We start from the raw sequence: 19,239 nt of genomic DNA, 5'->3' as shown, positions 1-19,239 counted from the left end.
CTGCCCAGTGTTATTCTGTAGTGGAGCTGTATTTTCATTTTCTTACTGAGGAGAATTAGATTGTTGTAGGATGCATTGCTGGAGGTGGAATCACTGGGTTGAAGGTTGTATCCATGTAAACTTTGATAGGTTCTATTAGATTGTTCTCCAAGAAGCCCAGCTTGTATCATTAGAGCATATAAATGCTTTTTTAAAAGTGGTTTTAATCATACATAGCATTCTCTGCCACTATTACCAAGGTAATGTATTATTTTCTATAAATTTCTGTTGTGTTTGTAATTTGTGTTTCATGATTTACTTAGCCATTCATTGCTGGGCTTATAGTACTGCCATTTGAAAAAAGTCATTACAAATACTTTTGAAAAGCATGTATTTACAAATGTAACTTGATCTTTTTAGGTAATTTCCTTGAAATAAGTGGGATTATAGAGTTAAAGGTTAGGGATATTTTTTGTGTTTGTAGGAAATTATAGTAGTATTTTTTTCCTAAATAATTCTGTATGCTTCTGACCCCTCCCTGTGCTGATTTCACCAGCCTTACCAGCAGTGGGTCCTGTCTGTGAAAAGCTTTCTGTTTTACTATTGAAAAGGATGTAATGGTACCTGAATCAAGTTTTTGGTGGGCATGTTGAGGTGAGCGAGATAGGAGAGTCTGGCGTGATGGATGGAGTGCAGAGGTGGGGCCGAGAGCGAGAGATGTAGGAGCTGATAGGGTCCAGCACAGATTCCTGAGTTGAAAAGTGACTGAGTTCAGAGATGCTGGTGATGATGAACAGGAGGAACTAGAGGTGGACCCTGGCCAGAGGACAGGAGGTGTGGACATGGCAGAGAGGGGGATGCCTTTTGATGGGCGTCACCATGGGAAACCTCCTTTAGGATTGAGCCTCCATGGTGCAGTTTGGCAGCCAAGAACCACACTTGGCTTATGGTTGCCTCATCAAAGTTCTTCTAAGAAAAGCCTCACAGGGGATGTAGAGAGCTGACATGTCCTCTTCCCTCAGGTCCAAGACAAGCTGCTGCTCTCTGCGTGCCACCTCCTGGTCTCACTGGCCACCACCGTGAGGCCCGTCTTTCTGATCAGCATCCCCTCAGTGCAGAAGGTATTCAACAGAATCACCGATGCCTCTGCCCAGCGACTTGTTGACAAGGTGAGGCCCCGGTTAACCCCTGTGCTCCAGTGTGTCTCAGCCTCAGGGAAGCTGAGGAAGAATAGTCTGGCTGTTCTTTCTGCATGCAGAGTGTGTGGGCCATGCTGAAGATGGCTCCCTCTCTCCTTCTCTCCTTCCCTCCCTCTCTCCCTCCCTCCCGCCCGCCCTCCCTCCCTCCCTCCCTCCCTTCTTCCCTCTCTCCCTTCTACCCTTCCTCCCTCCCTTCTTCCTCCTTCCTTCTCTCCCTCCCTCTGTCCCTTTTTTTTTTTTGAGAGGAGGAGGAAGGGGGTGAGACAGAGAAGTATCAACTCATTGTTCCACTATAGTTGTGCACGCATTGATTGCTTCTCACATGTGCCCTGACTGGGGCTTGAACTGGCAACCTCAGGGTCGAGCCAGTGACCTCGGCTCTCATAGGTGGCCTTCTTACACATGTGGCACTATCGCAGCCTTAGTTCTTCCTAATACACACAGAGAGCTGCCTCTTTTGTGCTGCCTCTTTTTTAAACTGAATTTATTTATTGTGATGAAGCTTGTGCTGCTTTGAGAGCTGGTGACTTGAGAGTCTTTGCATTTTTTTGGTAAAACAGTCTTTTTATTGTTGTTATTTGCTTGTTTTCTTAGAGTTAAGACACTTCAGATAAAGTGTATTCTCTTAAAGTCCTCCAGGAAGCTCATGTTAGAAGTTTAGAAATAAAACAGGGCCCTAGTCAGAGCAGTTACTTAAGGGCACCCCGATGTGTATTGATTGATGCATTGCTTCTGACCGGGGCCACGGGCACGTGGATTAGAGGAGTTCTCTTACCCGCGCTGCCTGAGCATCCTAGGAGGGTGGGAGGGGCCAGGGCAGAGCCGGGAGATCAGTGTCTGCAGTGTCTGAGCTCGCCCTCCAGCGCTTCTGGCCCGACCAGCGGGGGAGTGGTGGTGCCGGCAGTCCTCAGAGGCTGCCTAGGGGGTGCTAGACCCAGGCGTGGTGTTACTGCTGCAGTGGCTTCTTCCTCGCTGCCTTGCCTTCGAGTTGGACCAGAGCCCCAGGTCCAGGTTCTGAGACTGGAGCCCGGAGGCCTGAGCTCAGTGTGGGCGGTGGGTGCTCTGTTGTTGCTGCTCCTGAACTTCTCATGATGGATGCCTTTGGGGTCTCCTCCAGGCTCAGGTGTTGGTGTGCCGCGCCCTCTCTAACATCCTGCTCCTTCCGTGGCCAAACCTCCCCGAGACTGAGCAGCAGTGGCCCATGCGCTCCATCAACCACGCCAGCCTCATCTCCGCACTCTCCCGGGACTACCGCAACCTGAAACCCAGCGCTGTGCCCCCGCAGAGGAAGATGCCGCAGGATGATAGTAAGTGGCCCCGAGGTAGGGCACCCCGGAAGATAGGCAGGGCGGGCACGAGTCTTCTTTCATGGCAGGTGAGACACGCACCTGAGGCTCGTGAGGCGAACTGATCTGTCCATAGGCACGCAGCTGCTAATGGAAGAATCCGACGGGGTGGTGGGGATAGACCCGTTTACCTATGGAATTCAGTGAACACATCAGTTGGACCTGCTTCCTGAATGCCGGATGCCCCTGCTTTTATTTAAAGTGTAAAAAATAAGAAAAAACATTTATTGAAGTCACTATTGATGGTGTCTTCTGTGGATAAAAAAATCCTACGGTGATTATCAATCCATTTCAGATACTTGTGTAATCAAGCAAGCTGTGCACCTGTACACACTAGGGAAAAGAATTAAAGAATTATCTTTTGAAACCATATTTTTTTTTGTATTTTTCTGAAGTTGGAAATGGGGAGGCAGTCAGACAGACTCCCCCATGTGCCCGACCGGGATCCACCCGGCACCCCCACCAGGGGGCGATGCTCTGCCCATCTGGGGCATTGCTCTCTCATGACCAGAGCCATTCTAGTGCCTGAGGCAGAGGCCACAGAGCCATCCTCAGTGCTCAGGCTAACTTTGCTCCAATGGAGCCTTGGCTGCAGGAGGGGAAGAGAGAGACAGAGAGGAAGGAGAGGGGGAGGGGTGGAGAAGCAGATGGGTGCTTCTCCTGTGTGCCCTGGCCGGGAATCGCCGGGACTCCTGCACGCCAGGCCGACTCTCTACCACTGAGCCAACCAGCCAGGGCTGAAACCGTTTTTAACCTTTCTCCAAATAACAAATATTTCGGAGGCTTTCAAAGAGCTTGATATTTCACAATTGGCATGTTAAATTGATTGTTTATATTAAAGAAGAAGAAAAAATGAAGAGAAAATAGTTCAACTAGAAGGTATCAGGTTTGTTTAAAAATCCTCCCTGAAATAATTATATATGTATTTTTTAAAATACAACTTCTTTTTACATATTAATAAGAAAACAAAGGGACATTATTGACTGACATCATTTATAGAATGTTAACAAAAATGCTTTATGAAATGTTAGAAAAGGTAATAAATATTCAAGATTTAGAAAAACATTGCTTTTATATATAATTGGAACATTAACTTACGCTTATTGTACAGAAATATTGCAATGGTATAAAGAAGGGAAACAAATCTCACCAGTTTTGGTATTTTACAAAGTAAAATACCAAAGTAACCATTTTAATTATCTTGTCTTTTTCTATTTTTAAATACATTGAATTAGTTCTGTAGTCGAATGAGAATGGCTGACTCTCTGAGGGCACACTTGCCCTAGTGACCTGTCTGTCATCAGACCTGGCTCTGCCAGCGCCAGCTGTCAGCATCTGGTGTCTGATCCTGAGTGCTGTACATTCAGTACTTAGTAATTTATTTACTTCTCATATCAGCCTTATGAGTTAGGTCCTGTGAATTATCCTGATTTTATCCGTGAAGAAACTAAGGTATTGGAAAATTAAGTAATTTGCCCAGGGGTTACACACAGCTATTACAGAACCATGTTTTAGAAAGTTGAATGGTTTTCTCTTCTCATTTTGTCTTACATGTCCTGTATCAGTCAGCATTGGCTAGGTTATGCTCTATGTCACAGATCATACCCAAAGCTTAGTGGCTTAATGCAGGAAAAATTGATCTCTTATTAATACCACATGTCCAGCTCTGGTCAGGGTTTGGGGAGAATCTGCTCATTCTAGTCACTCACAGACCTGGCCTGTGAGGACCCGTTTTGATTTGTGCTCACACTGGGATAGGCTCTCATCTGGAAGTAACACTTAGCGACATTCCCACTCCTGCTTCGTTGTCCAGAGTGTATGGTTATACAGCCAGGGTTGAACCTCAGGGCGTGGCGGGTGTGACTCCACCACGGGCCGGACCTGTTAGCTGAACCGCATGAATGCTTTCCACAGTGGACATCATTAAAAACGTAGGTAATGTTTGTTGAGTGTTACTGTGTGCCAGGCACTGGACTGAGGACTTGATACATTATTTCATTTAGTCTTCTTCCCTATAGTTCTGTGAGGTGTGTCTTACTTGCCTTGTTCTCCAAGAGATCAGCTGAAGGGCTGGAAAGTTTTTCTTAGCCCAACTTCATCTTTGAAAATTTTTCACACCATCAGAATAGTTGAAGGAATAAGAAAATGAACATCTGTGTATCTTTCACCAGGACTCACCAATTGTTAATATTTTGCCACATTTGTGTCCTCCCCCACTCACACATGCTTTTTAGTGAAAGAAGAAAGATTTATGTGATCTGAAGAGAAACCAGAGTATATCACACATGCTTTTTAACTGAGGCATTTAAAGTAAGTTTCAGACATTGGCACTTTATTCTTGAATATTTAAACTTTACCTTTGAGAACAAGATATTCTCTTATATCACCAAAACATCATTAACACAACCAAGCTGTGTAATATTTTTATGATAATGTCATTTAACATATAGACCATGTCCAGATTTCCCCTGGTTGTTATCAAAATGTCCTGTTTTGCTTTCAGAAATCCAGGATCTGATCAAGGGCCATGTGTTATATTTGGTTGCTACATCTCTTCAGTCTCTTAGTACAGAAAAGCATCCTGGTTTTTCCTTTTCACTGCCTTGGTATTTTTGAAGAGTCCAGGCCTGGTTTTTTTGGTAGAATTTCCTGTAATCTTGTTCTGATTGCTTCTAGCAGGTTTTGGCAGGAACAGCACATATGTAGTGATAGGTATTTCCTATTGCATTGCTCCAGGTGGGGTCTGCCAGTCTTTATTGCAAAGGTGCCCCCTGCTTGACAGGTGTACGTTGCTTGGAGTCAAAGAGAAAGAGTTGGGGGCAGAAGTCAGACGTAGGACTGAATGGCTCCAGATCCTTGCTCTTTACCACATTGTCCCTATCTTTTTGAAAGCATTTTTAATTGCTTTATAATATCCTAGCCTATGGAAGTACCACAATTTATATACCTATTCTATTATTATATATTTAATGGTGCTTTTAGTTTTTCACTTGTACATTTTTGTGAATAAATCTTGGGTCTTGTTTCAATTTCTCTACACATACTACATACATATATAGACAATACAGATAGACATGGACAAATTTTTAAGAATATTAGCCATGAGTCAGGCATAAAACTCAAAGGAATAGTTGGCCCCAACTTGTGTTTCTGGCAGATGGACTAAGTTAAGACTACCTGCTCAGGTGGGTAAAGTTTTATATTAAAGATTTTTTTTTAAGTGAAAGGAGGGGAGATAGTGAGACAGACTCCCGCATGTGCCCCGACTGGGATTCATCTGGCAACCCCTGTCTGGGGTTGATGCTCGAATCAATCGAGCTTTGTTTAGCACCTGAGGCTGATGTGCTCAGTCCATCTGAGCTAATATCAGTGCTTGGGGCCAAACACTCGAACCAGTTAGCCACTGGCTGCAGGAGAGGAAGGGGGAGAGACAGGAAGAGGGAGGGGGAGAGAAGCAGGTGGTTGCTTCTCTTGTGTGCCCTAACCAGAAATTGAACCCAGGATGTTCATATGCCGTGCTGATGCTCTGTTCACTGAGCCAACCAGCTAGGGCCTACATTAAAGATTAAAAAGAAATTGCAGGCCTTGGCCGGTTCACTCAGTGGTAGAGCGTCGGCCTGGCACGCAGGAGTCCTGGGTTCAATTCCCGGCCAGGGCACACAGGAGAAGCGCCCATCTGCTTCTCCACTCCTCCCCCTCTCCTTCCTCTCTGTGTCTCTCTTCCCCTCCTGCAGCCAAGGCTCCATTGAAGCAAAGTTTGCCCGGGCACTGAGGATGGCTCTGTGACCTCTGCCTCAGGCGCTAGAATGGCTCTGATTGCGGCAGAGCAACGCCCCAGATGGGCAGAGCATCGCCCCCTGGTGGGCATGCCGGGTGGATCACGGTCGGGCGCATGCGGGAGTCTGTCTGACTGCCTCCCCGTTTCCAGCTTCAGAAAAATACCAAAAAAAAAAAAAAGAAAGAAAGAAATTGCATGCTGTGAGGATCCTTCTTAGAGCTGTTTTGGAGTTATTTTGTCCTGTAGAAGCTTCTGCTTACCAACCAATGGATGAATTCCATTGTCTCTGAGAGGTTTAGAATTCTCTCAAGGGTGCCCCTTAAGGTGGGCTAACTTAAAGGTTCCCCAGAGTGGCCATTGTAATTCCAAACAGAAAGAACACTCACCAGAAAGGCAATGCTTGATAAAAACAGAAAGGATAAGACCTTTAAATAGGTCCCAAATAAAATCAGAGGAGCTCAGCGGAAGGGAGGGAGTTTGGCATCTGACGGACTTAACCACAGGGAACAAGACAACTCACGCTCATGGAAGTGGAGAGCCTGGGTGGCCCGAGTGGGCGCCTCACACACTTCCAGGCTCGGTTAGTTCCTCAGAGGTTTGTCTCCTTTGATCCCACTTCTGACATCCTGTAATGTCACCTTGAAAATAAAATTGCCAGTATTTACCAGCAAAATGGATTTATCTGGGAATAACAGAAATGCAGTCTGGGATAAGCAAGATGTCGCGAGCTACAGGCAAGTTCGAAGAGACAGAGGGCAGGGCAGCTTCATTGTGGGCAGAACAAGAGTTTGAGGTTGTGGCCATTTCTCCTTCGCTGAAAATGACAGTGCATTGTTTCTGGGCAGGGAGGGATCTTTCTGTTTTTTCTTAAAAGCAGGAACTGAAAGAAATTCTTATATGAAAAATATGAAAAATGACCTCCCTTGTCAAAATAATCCTTACCTTCTTTCTGCTGGTTATGCAGGCTGCGGCTAGCGGTCCATGGGAGTTCCCCTTCAGGGCTTCCCGACACCGTTTTGAAGTGAGGCTCTCTGTGTGAGACCGGGGGCTAGAGTCATATTTGGAGTTGGAGAGTGTTTGATCTGTGTGTGTCCTTGCCTGTGGTAATTATCTGTGACACTTATTTTCTTACCAGTTTGTTCACCATTTTAAAGTCTTAAGTCTAAGGCACCCAATCTGAGGGTGCATTTGAACTCTGTGGACTTGTTACTGTGGATAGAAGCAGAATGGAGGGGGGAAAACTGAGCAGGCAGCTGGAGTTCTGGCAGTAAGAAGGGAAAAGAAAGAAAGGAAGAAAAGGAGACAGAGAGAATGAACTCAGGGAGAGACTGTTCCTTGAGCGAGATTCCTGTTACTGTCCTCTGGACATCTGCAGATTTCTTCTTCCCTATGTTCCCTCTTCCTCCTCTTGATCCTCAGACAAGTCATAACATGCAACTTAATCTTCATTTGCAGCCAAAGTGATTATCCACCAGACACTTAGTGTCTTAGAAGATATCGTGGAGAACATCTCCGGGGAGTCCACCAAGTCCCGGCAGATCTGCTACCATTCACTGCAGGAGTCCGTTCAGGTCTCCCTGGCCCTCTTCCCAGCTTTTATTCATCAGTCAGGTAGGAGCTGGCCCCCGGCCTCCCTGATGGGGGTGCCACCAAGGGCCAGAGTGGCTGCGCGGCTTTTAGAGCACGCGGGATCCGCAGTGCAGGCCTGGACACTGAGGGCCGAGGGCAGCGCGTTATGTGGGGAGTCCAGGGCCCAGGCCCCGTGGAACCTCGCTGTGGGCTCACGCCTGTGTCAGGTGGCACCGAGTTACTTGCCTCTTTTTCAGTTTGGAGGCTCTGCCTTCTCTCAGTGTGGGACATAAATGGCTGAGTACTGGGCACTGTGAACGGCAGAACTTTCTGCCATAGTGCTGTTGATTTATAGATGGCAAGGTGGGTGTTAAGATGGTGCCCCTCACCCTGCTCTGTCACTGTCACTGTCACCGGTAGAGGCTCTCTTTAGTTCTGTGGATGAATGTGAGAGCATTTACAGTAGGAGTCTTGTCAGTCTTACAGGAAAACTATTGGGGTTTTTTTTCCTCCATTGATTTGAGATGGGGGTAAGGAGGGAGAGAGAGAGAAGCATCAGTTGTTTCGCTTATCTGTTTCATTTAGTTGTGCACTCATTGATTGTTTCTCATAAGTGCCCTGACCCGGGGTCGGACCCCATGACCTCTAGCATGCTGGGTCACAGCTCTGTCCACTGAGCCGCCTGGCCAGGGCCTTGAGGGCTTTTTAGCAAAAATTCACTGATTGCATTTTGTAAGCAGGGTTCATATAAGGTGATTGTTTAGATCTGGAAGTGGAATCACATTAAAAATAACCAATATTTTCTGAAATGAATGCATTTAGTGGACTAGGGCCACGCAGCACCTTCATTATGTACTTTGAGGCACTTAACCCCTGACAGTTCCAGCTTCAGGGGTGATTGGTCAGAGAGAGAAATCGCTAAAGCACTTAAGTGTTGACTCAACTGAGTAATAGTTCCATCAGTGTGTGTGCAAAAATTCATCTGCGTGACACCTCTGCCCGTGGCCAGGCTGTGTTGGGAGGGAGGCCCGGTTCACCATAGCGGAGCAGTGTTGTCACCATGTCCTCATCATGTCCCACTCTCCGTCCCTGGGTCTGATGGTGTTGGGGACCTTCCTGCAGCAGCACGCCTTCGGGAGAGATGGCAGTGCAGGCTGCAGGAGGAAGGCCATCAAGTCCAGGGTTTCTACAGCTCCCGGTGCGTGCCGCTGATCGTCTGTCTGCTTTGTCCTTTTGTCCAGATGTGACTGATGAGATGCTGAGCTTTTTCCTCACTTTGTTTCGAGGCCTTAGAGTCCAGATGGGTGTGCCTTTCACCGAGCAGATCATACAGACTTTCCTCAACATGTTTACCAGGTAACCCGCACCTGCTGTCCACGGTTTTCAAACTTCGAGTGAGAAGTGGTAGCACCTGGCTCCGGGGTGTGGCAGTGTGTGCTCCTGCTCTTCACTTGTCACAGTGGCTGTTCCTGCTGGTCCCCGAGCAGCGTGCCGTGGCTACTGTGTGGTTTCTCTTGTCCGCAGAGAGCAGCTAGCCGAGAGTATCCTGCATGAGGGCAGCACTGGCTGCCGGGTGGTCGAGAAGTTCCTGAAGATCCTGCAGGTGGTGGTGCAGGAGCCCGGCCAGGTGTTCAAGCCCTTCCTCCCCAGCATCCTCTCCCTGTGCATGGAGCAGGTGTACCCCATCATTGCCGAGGTACGAGAGGCGGGCCGGGCCCTGCCTTCTGCCCACTGGGCAGGGAGTGAAATATCAAGGAAGAAACATTGTTTTAAAGCTGATTTGTTAGCTCTTTTACTTTCTTTGTAAAGTAGTATTTTCCAAGAAAGAATAGAATGCCTTCAGCTTGGTACAGTAGTATTCTTGTATCGGGGTTGGAGTTAATTAGAACTAGTCTAGTGTAATCAGGGTTGGCTGCTAAGGTCAGCCTCCCATGGTGAATGTGTAGTTTTCCCAGTAGACGTAACAAATGTGCTCCCTTTCCTGTCGAGAACACTCACGATCTCAAGAGTGGAGGCAAGTTCTCAGAGTGTGTCAAAGCTGACCTTGTTCTAGGAAAGGCGGCAGACGCCAGCACGACAAGCCCAGAACAAGTATAGGTTTAACCACGTGTCTGTAATAGTTACGGAGATAAGAGCTGACCGTTTTAACCGCCCAAGTCAGGGTTGAAAGGAGTCCGGCTGCTTTGCATCATTAATACACATGGGCCTGGGAGGATTCCCGCCATGGACGCTTGTGCATTCTGGTCTCAGTTTCATCTCAGTCAGCCTGAATTAAATATAGGTGGGCCTGTGACTTCGAATTCTACAGAGACATCTGGAGTAACACGACCTGTTATGCATTCTAGTGACTTGGAGATTTTTGGTCAAATTGGAAAACATTGCTGAGCCCGCGTTCCTTGCCCCTCTCCATTCCAGAATCCCAGCTGCGGGGGAAGAGGAGGCAGGCCCAGAGGGCATGAGCCCGCACCCCACCTCCACGGAGGGCCTGCCCCCCCGAGGGCCCCTCTTTCCGTGGCCCCTCGTGCCCCTTCACAGCCCCCTTTCTGCAGAGGACAGGTCTGCTCCAAAGGCTGCTTACTGTCTGTCTGCAGCGTCCGGAGTTGCGTAAGATCGGCAGGTTAGCTGGGCAGCTTGTTTATCTCAGGAAAGAAACAGCACGCTCACAACAGTAGGACAGATCAAATCAGCTGCTCTTTGAAGAGAAAATGCATGTTCCTAATTGTTCTTCCATTTAGAAGGCTGCGTCTGGCTTGAAAAGCTGAGCGCGTCTGTCAGGAGAAAGGCCTCTTGGCTCTAACCCAGGCATTCTGTCTGAGGTGTGGCCCGGTGTGTGCCGAAGAACCCTTTGGGGGTTTTTTTTGTTTGTTTTTTTGTGACAGAGACAGAGAGAGGGACAGATAGAGACAGACAGACAGGAAAGGAGAGAGATGAGAAGCATTAATTTTTTGTTGCGGCTCCTTAGTCTCCTTAGTTATTTGTTGATTGCTTTCTCATATGTGCCTTGACCGGGAAGAGGGGTGGTGGGCGGCAGCAGAGCAAGTGACCCCTTGCTCAGGCCAGCGACCGTGGGGTTGTCTATGACCCCATGCTCAAGCCAGTGACCTCGGGGTTTTGAACCTGGGTCCTCTGTGTCCCAGTCTGACGCTCTATCCACTGTGCCACTGTTTGGTCAGGCAAGAAGAACCCCTGTGAACTGCCGGCCCCAGGGTTGATAGGACAGGAGTGTGGATGGGCAGCTGATGCTCTGCTTGCCATTGCCAGGCATCCAGGCCCCTTCGCTGCTCTGGCCAGGCAGTGGGCGGCTCCCCGGGCTGCAGGAAGGGAGCTGTGAGAGTCTGTGTGTCTCTCCACAGCGCCCCTCCCCGGACGTGAAGGCTGAGCTGTTCGAGCTCCTTTTCCGGATTCTGCATCACAACTGGAGGTACTTCTTCAAGTCCACTGTCCTGGCCAGTGTCCAGAGGGGGGTCGCCGAGGAGCAGATGGAGAACGAGCCTCAGTTCAGCGCCGTCATGCAGGTAAGGGGGCAGCGTGGCTGAGGCTGCCCTGGGCCCCATCGGGAATACACAGGCCTCACTCGGGACACTGCCTGGGTCCTCCAGCCGTCTGCCCCGTCCGTGGTCTGCTGCTCTGTACTCAGTGCCACTTCCCTGATGGGGCCACTGCAGCAGGTGCTGTCGGTGCAGCCCTGGGGTGGTCTGAAGCTCCGCTCTGCCTCTTAGTACCTGTGAAGTTAGTTAACTTCTGGGAACCTCAGTCTCCATCTGTAAGTGGGGACAGTACTGCCTGTGTTCTGGGTTCGTTGTGCGGTCGAATGAGGCACACAGAGTTGCTGGTGCGCATGCAGGCCGGGCTGTCAGCCCCCTGCGCCTGCCGCAGTGAGCAGTGGTCTCGGTGCGAGGGGGCTGCCGCACCACCCTCACCGGGCTTGGGACTGGAAGCTCACCACGGAGAAGTCTCGGGAGGGAGGCCCCAGCGGTGCATGTTGTAGCCATGACGTGGCCAGTCCAGTATTGGGAGGAGCCCTGCCCGACACTCAGCGCTCCCTCTCAGGTCCGGTGTGGCCATCTGGGGGCCGAGCACAGCGCGCCGTGGGAGCTGGGCGCCCTCGCTGGGCTGGCCGGCTGGAGGGTGGCTGCGTTCAGGCGCTTTCTTGTTCTGCACTCATGGTATAGTTTTGTGTTCTCAGTCTGGGTCGAAGTAGGAGGTTTTCTTTGTGTTTTCTCAGGGCACGCTTTTCCTCCTGGGGAAGCAGAGGGGTTGGCCCTCCTCACCCTCAGGCTCCCCCCTCCCCCTCCCCCGCCCAGCACCCCTGAGTGCTGGTGCCTCTGGGGAAGCAGCTCCCTCCCCGGGTCCCTCAGTCACTTCGCTGACCCGTGTGGTCTGGGCTTTGGATACTGGTGTCCCCTCTGCCTGCCTCTTAGCCTCTGTCCTTGCTGTTAAGACTCTTCGGTAGACGGTACTGGTAAAAGCCACTTTGAAAAACTATCTCATAGTTTGGTGCGTCTTAAGAAGTTGAACATATGTTTACTGTGTTATCTAGCAATTCCACTTCGAGGTGTTTTGCTTAAGATAAATGAAAGCATATATTCACACTGCGTGCACATAGATGTTTATAGTTGCTTTTTCCAAAATTGCCAAAAGCTGGAAACATTTCAAATGTCTGTCAGCGGGTCAATGTATGAACGTGGTACCTGCATCTAAGGGCCTGCTACCCAGCAACAAAAGGGGACGTGTTTTTACACAAATGGCAACACAGGTGACTCCTACAGTAGGGGAGGCACAGAGCCAGCTGCAGAAGACTGTACTGTGGTTCTCTGCCGTGACCGTGGTGGGGAAGGCGTGCCTCGAGAGGCAGGAGCCCAGCGGAGGTTGCTGGGGCCTGGCGGACTGACTGCAAGGGGCCCGCGGGGAGTGTCTGAGGAGCGGGAGGAGTTCTGGGTCTCTCTCCTCTGTGATGGACAACGGGGTGTGTTGGCCAGGATTACATAATGGTGAGCCTCCAAAGGGTGAACTTCACTCTGTGTCAGACTTCAAGAAACCAGACTTTAAAAAATGAGTGAATGAGGCCCTGGCCGGTTGGCTCAGTGGTAGAGCGTCGGCCTGGCGTGCAGAAGTCCCGGGTTTGATTCCCGGCCAGGGCACACAGGAGAAGCGCCCATCTGCTTCTCCACCCCTCCCCCTCTCCTTCCTCTCTGTCTCTCTCTTCCCCTCCCGCAGCCGAGGCTTCATTGGAGCAAAGATGGCCCGGGCACTGGGGATGGCTCCTTGGCCTCTGCCTCAGGTGCTAGAGTGGCTCTGGTCACGACAGAGCGACGCCCTGGAGGGGCAGAGCATCGCCCCCTGGTGGGCGTGCCGGGTGGATCCTGGTCGGGCGCATGTGGGAGTCTGTCTGACTGTCTCTCCCCGTTTCCAGCTTCAGAAAAATACAAAAAAAAAAAAAAAATGAGTGAATGAAACCACTGGGCATCATGGAGACCCCGTCACTGTAGCAGGGGTCACAGAGCCTTTTCCTACCTCCGGAGCCCAGGGACAGTGTCACAAGGCGGTCACCGGCTTGTTCTAGGGAGGGGCCCTTGCACACCATTAGCAGCCCCACTCTTCTCAGCTGCTGCTGGAGCATGTTTCTGGTATTTTTGGGGGGTGAGAGGTTCTTTTTGCTCTTGAACTAGTTAGTAACCTTTACAACCCAGAAATTGCAAAGCAGTTTAAAAAGTTGCTATTGCTTAACCCCAAGGCAGAGGCGGTTGGCTGCGCAGGAGCCTCTGAGGATCTGTGGTCACAGGACCTGGACTCGGTGCGGGCGGCTTCTGCGGGCACTGCCTGGCTGAGAGGAGGCTGGGGCAGGTGACTTCATCGTTAGCATCTGCCTTCAGAGGGGTCTTAGGAAGAAGTCTAGAGGGTTACTATGGAAGGTCTAGGATGAGGCCAGCAGAAGTCAGGCTCACGGGGGGTCTCAGGAGCTGAGACTACGTGGGAACCTTCCTCAGATCTGACAGGCCGGGAGAGCTGGGATCGGAGAGCCCCTCGCCCTGCCGTCTGCACGAGGAGCCGCTTGGGGAATGCTGGTTCTCCTGGAGGGGCTGCGGCGGGGGTGTGGTCTGAGGTGTTGAGTGCTGCTTACAAGTGGTGGTCTCGTCTCCCTGGACAGGCTTTTGGACAGTCATTTCTCCAGCCTGACATCCACCTGTTCAAACAAAATCTCTTCTACTTGGAGACACTCAACACCAAGCAGAAACTGTACCACAAGGTAAGTGTCCGTCTCTCAGAAAGGTCCCTTCATCAGAGGCGTCAGGCCCTGCCCGAGTCCCACCCTTCTCAGGTCAATAGCAGATGCATAATGCGAAGTAGACTGGGACCTGAGGCCCCGGGGACCCTGGTCAGCCTCCTGGCCAGCGCTCACTGGGCACTCTGTCTGCAGAAGATCTTCCGGAGCACCATGCTGTTCCAGTTCGTTAACGTGCTGCTGCAGGTCCTCGTGCACAAGTCCCACGACCTTCTGCAGGAGGAGATCGGCATCGCCATTTACAACATGGCCTCTGTGGACTTTGATGGCTTCTTTGCCGCCTTCCTCCCCGAGTTCCTGACCAGCTGTGATGGCGTGGATGCCAACCAGAAGAATGTGCTGGGGCGGAACTTCAAGATGGATCGGGTGAGGAGAGAGGCCAGGCTGAGGGAGGGCAGGTGTGGGCTGTGACCCCGGGTGCCTGCTGGGGGCGGGGGGCAGGCTACCCTCACTTTGTGCCCCGTGCGCTTCCTGGGTGAGTCTGGCTGTGCCTGGGCTGAGGGAGGGCACGTGCTCTCCCCGTTTCAGCTGGCGCAGCGCTGTGTTCTCCGTCCCAGCAGCCACGGGCCCTGTTGGGCCTGGCAGTCCACTGCTTTGTGTCGGCCTCTGGGCTCGTGCTGCGCCCTGTCAGGCACGCTCTGAGCCCTGCTCTTTCCTCCCGGGCTGTGAGCTGCTGCAGCCCGGTGCAGACTCACAGATGGGCTGAGAAGACTGGTGTCTGGAGCTGCTTCTCTGGGCCCCAGGCTTAAGGAAGAGACCTGGCTCTGCAGGGCCTGACCGGCTGCCAGTCCTGAAGGCGCCCTCACGGTGTTCCCCCGTCTGCTGCGTGCCAGGGCAGGGTCTGGCGGGAGAGGGCGTGCTGATGGCCTGGGCACACATGAGGTGTCACTGCTGTGTCCTGGCCCCTGGTGCCCAGGCTTTCCTGCCCTGGGCCGCCTCCTTCCTGTGTGGGCTGCTCAGGCCCTGCCGCTTGCTGGACCGCTGTCCCGGAGCCTTCACTGCCGCCCCTCCTCACGTGGTCAGGGGACCTCTTCCGCACGCCCTCTCAGTGCCCCCTGGGTCCCGTGCCCGCCCCCGCCCACGTTCACTTGGTCTTCGACTGGCGCTGCTCTGGCTGGTGCAGACCGGCCTTCTCTCCTGGCTGTGCTGTCAGGAGTCGTCCTTGGACTCAGCTCCTGGTTTTTTTATTTTATTTCTATTTTAATTTGTGTTGACGTGGTCTCAGGTGCCCCACTCAGTATAACACTCTCTACCCCCCACGTCATGCCCCTTCCCCAGCTCCTATTTTCCTTTGTCTTGGAATCTTTCTTACCCCAGCATTGAGCTTGTTTGCTCTTGAGTTTAAAGTTTATGTCAGCCGCTTTTTTCCTTTTCTAGAGGCCAAATCCTAACCCATAATAATCACTGTTTACTGATACCATTACCAGCCAACTTTGCGATTTAAAGCAGTGGTTTCCAAACTTAGTCATGCATCAGAGCTCCTGGGTACTTTATTAAAAATACAGAAATGCCTGACCAGGCGGTGGCGCAGTGGATAGAGCGTCGGACTGGGATGCGGAAGACCCAGGTTCGAGACCTCGAGGTCGCCAGCTTGAGCGCGGGCTCATCTGGTTTGAGCAAAAGCTCACCAGCTTGAGCCCAAGGTCGCTGGCTCGAGCAAGGGGTTACTCAGTCTGCTGAAGGCCCGTGGTCAAGGCACATATGAGAAAGCAATCAATGAACAACTAAGGTGTTGCAACATGCAACGAGAAACTAATGATTGATGCTTCTCATCTCTCCGTTCCTGTCTTTCTCTTTCTATCCCTCTCTCTGATTCTCTCTCTGTCTCTGTAAAAACAAACAAAAAAAAACCCCCCAAAAAACAAAACAAATGTATTCATGTGTTTCACCAGGAAATTCAGATTTGACATTTGGGAGCCACTGGTTTAAGACACTGTTTGATGGGTGAAGTAAATGAATCGGCGCCTTCATTCATTCATTCACTGTTTGAAGGCGCTGCCTCAGGCCCTGGGTCGGGTGTTGGGCATCAGTCTCTGCCTTCAAAACATCTTGTTGGAAAGACTGGCAGCAGTGCCCACTGTGGACCACACGGGGCTTCCTGATGTGGAGATCCTGTGGGCCCATTTCCCAGGTGAACACAGGCTCAGAAAGACCAGCAGTCAGTTGGCAGTTATAGAACTTGGGAATGCCAGAGCCAGGAAGTGGGTGTCAGCCTGTCGCTCTGGTCATAGCCTGCGTGCTCTGTCCACAAGCAGGGTGAGCTGGGGCGCTGAGATCCTGCGCAGGCGCGGAGCTGCGGCCTGGGGCTGGAAGTCGGTGTCGGAGGGCCCCGTGGGCAGAGGAGGGCTTTGCGCAGTCAGAGAGTGGGGTGAGCCAGGTAAAGGGTTGGAGTGGAGGAGAGCTGAAAGTGCCGTGCACTGTTTCTGAGCCTTGCCCTGCCACTCGGGTTTCATCAGGGGACACTTAGCTGGCATCAGCCAGGCAGAGAGCTGACCCACTGTGACAGGGAACCGCTGCTGTTACTCTGTGGGTTGGCGCATAGCCTGGCATTCAGTGATTCCTATCTAAGGGTGAGCACGCGGACCTCAGGCATCGTAGTGCTGGCTGCAGTGTTTGGGTTTCAACTGCTAGGGGCCCAGCCGGTGGCGGTCAGCAGGGGAGGTGGTAGGGTGTCGGGGCTCCTGCCAGTGTCACTCTGGAGTGGCAGGGCCTGCCTGGGGGGCCCGTAGGAGGACTTTGTCCACGTGCGCAGCTGGCCGTGCTGAAGGGGAGCCGTGCCCTAGCAGCCATACTGCTGCCCCCTTCCCTTCTGTCTCGTCCCTACGGCAGGTTCCCTAGTCCCTCTGTGCTCACCGCCTTCGTCTGCGGGCGTGCGGTGGGGCAGGACCGGGAGTGCGCCTGCCCCTCTTCCCCCACAGTGCCCGTGTTCACCCGTGCTTCGGGCAGGAGGGGAAGGGCGAGTTGTGTGAAGCGTTCTCAGAGCTGGGAGCTCGCTCTGGGACGGGAGCGCTGGGGGGCGGGGGTGACGGGTGCTGGGTGCAGCCAGGCTGCAGCTGTGCCCCTGCCTTCCAGGACCTGCCCTCGTTCACCCAGAACGTGCACAGGCTGGTCAACGACCTGCGATACTACAGACTCTGCAACGACAGCCTGCCCCCAGGCACCGTGAAGCTCTAGGCGCGGCCTGCGCACGGCCCGAGGGACACGGGCTCTGCGGCTGCCCCTGCACCAGCTCCTCTGCCACGCTGTCTCCGGGAGGGGGCTCGGGGAGCCTCAGGGCCCTCACAGCCGGAGGGCGCCCCTGCCCTCCTCCACACTCCTCCCCTGCTGCCCCGGCGGAGCTGGCCTCGGTGCAGTGCCGGGCGTCGGGCCGCAGATGAATACGGGGCCAAGTACCAGGGAGGCGCCGGGAAATCCTGTGCGGAGCTCCGTGCAGATTGTGCGTGGATCAGTCATGACACAGAACTGCCAAGGACAGCTTGTGACAGTGCCACCTTCTCACCATTCCACCCCCCACCCTCTCGGGCCGAGGAGAGACATGCTGTCGGAACTGTCCCAGCACTTCTGTCAACCCCCTCACCCCACTTGCCTTGAAGTCTCTGCTCTGTTAGAGATTGGCGGACTCATGGGTTTTTTGTTCTTATTTTCTCATCATTCCATTGTGATACTAAGAAGCTTAATGAAAAAATAAAATGCTTATGTTGTTGTTATATAAACACTTGTTAGGGGGGTTCTTCACAGTCAGAGCCCCTCAGGGCCACATCCAGGTGTGGTGCGAGACAGGACCGGCCTGGGGGGGCGGGCAGGGAGGGGGCGGGGCGGGCACCAGGAGGGGGCGGGGCAGGCAGGGAGGGGGCGGGGCGGGCACCGGGAGGGCGAGCTGCGCAGGCCCCCTGGGGAGAGAGGAGGACCAGCTTGCCAGAGCCTGGCTGCACCCCACCCTCTTCTAGAGAACATCGTTCTTCAGCCGTGTGAAGACATGGGGTCCCCATTTCTCATTAAAAGGGGGTCCTTGGTGTCACAGTTAACCTAGAGGGGGTGGGGTGGAGTCCAAGGGGGGCCCCTGCTCCTCACGTGTGGCTCCGGGCACTCCACCTCCCAGAGGAAGGGGCCTCCCCAAGGTGCCCAGCCAGGCGCCGGCCCCCAGTGGGCTGAAGGGAAGTGCTCTCTCAGTGGGCTGAAGGGAAGTGCTCTCCCCAGCCAGGCTCCGGCCCCCAGTGGGCTGAAGGGAAGTGCTCTCCCCAGCCAGGCGCCGGCCCCCAGTGGGCTGAAGGGAAGTGCTCTCCCCAGCCAGGCCCCCAGTGGGCTGAAGGGAAGTGCTCTCTCCAGCCAGGCACCGGCCCCCAGTGGGCTGAGAGGAAGTGCTCTCCCCAGCCAGGCACCCAGTGGGCTGAAGGGAAGTGCTCTCTCAGTGGGCTGAAGGGAAGTGCTCTCCCCAGCCAGGCACCGGCCCCCAGTGGGCTGAAAGGAAGTGCTCTCCCCAGCCAGGCGCCGGCCCTCAGTGGGCTGAAAGGAAGTGCTCTCCCCAGCCAGGCACCGGCCCTCAGTGGGCTGAAGGGAAGTGCTCTCCCCAGCCAGGCACCGGCCCTCTGGGCTGAAGGGAAGTGCTCTCCCCAGCCAGGCACCGGCCCCCAGTGGGCTGAAAGGAAGTGCTCTCCCCAGCCAGGCACCGGCCCCCAGTGGGCTGAAGGGAAGTGCTCTCTTGACGAGTTGTCTGAAAATAGTGCGAGGGCGGGGGAGGGTGGGGAGTGGGCAGGGCTCAGGGCTTACTGGTGTGTCCGCCATTTGTGAGTGGAAATAGCACTTGTCCTCCGAATTTCTGGGCTGACCGGGCCGTAGCTCCTCCTGATTTAGTGTCAGTGAGTGGATAGCCGGGACTCAGGCAGGTTCTAACGTGGACCAGCACGCCTGGCTGGCAGGAAGTTAGTAAGGGGGTGTTTCCGGAAGGGGAAACGCTGCCCCTGGCTTGGTGGTGGGACTGGGGAGGAAGGGAGCTGGGGGCTGATGGCTTCTATTCTGAGGTCTGTATAAGAATCACTTTGGGGGTGGTGGGCTGTGGGTGGGGCCCTGGGCTGGGTCTGAGGGGGA

At 52.9% G+C, this 19,239-nt stretch overlaps 1 protein-coding gene across 4 annotated transcripts in view; it reads left to right on the top strand.

Moving 5' to 3' along the window:
- XPO6 (exportin 6) overlaps positions 1-17,867 on the top strand; it is a 115,839-nt gene extending 97,972 nt beyond the window's left edge. For 3 of the 4 annotated variants that reach the window (XM_066383117.1, XM_066383118.1, XM_066383115.1), the window contains 9 exons: positions 1,002-1,148; positions 2,296-2,485; positions 7,758-7,913; positions 9,113-9,227; positions 9,396-9,567; positions 11,225-11,386; positions 14,020-14,118; positions 14,290-14,520; positions 17,227-17,867. In XM_066383117.1, coding sequence (XP_066239214.1) covers positions 1,002-1,148; positions 2,296-2,485; positions 7,758-7,913; positions 9,113-9,227; positions 9,396-9,567; positions 11,225-11,386; positions 14,020-14,118; positions 14,290-14,520; positions 17,227-17,328 — 1,374 coding nt within the window. In that variant the 3' untranslated portion in view covers positions 17,329-17,867. The remainder of the gene's footprint in view (positions 1-1,001; positions 1,149-2,295; positions 2,486-7,757; positions 7,914-9,112; positions 9,228-9,395; positions 9,568-11,224; positions 11,387-14,019; positions 14,119-14,289; positions 14,521-17,226) is intronic. The other variant, XM_066383116.1, reaches the window with a different exon arrangement.
- The last annotated feature ends 1,372 nt before the right edge of the window (positions 17,868-19,239 follow it).

This window comes from Saccopteryx leptura, chromosome 4 (assembly GCF_036850995.1).
Source record: "Saccopteryx leptura isolate mSacLep1 chromosome 4, mSacLep1_pri_phased_curated, whole genome shotgun sequence".
NCBI lineage: Eukaryota > Metazoa > Chordata > Mammalia > Chiroptera > Emballonuridae > Saccopteryx > Saccopteryx leptura.
The sequence above is the reverse complement of the archived record's forward strand: the minus strand, read 5'-3'. Positions and strand labels throughout refer to the sequence as shown.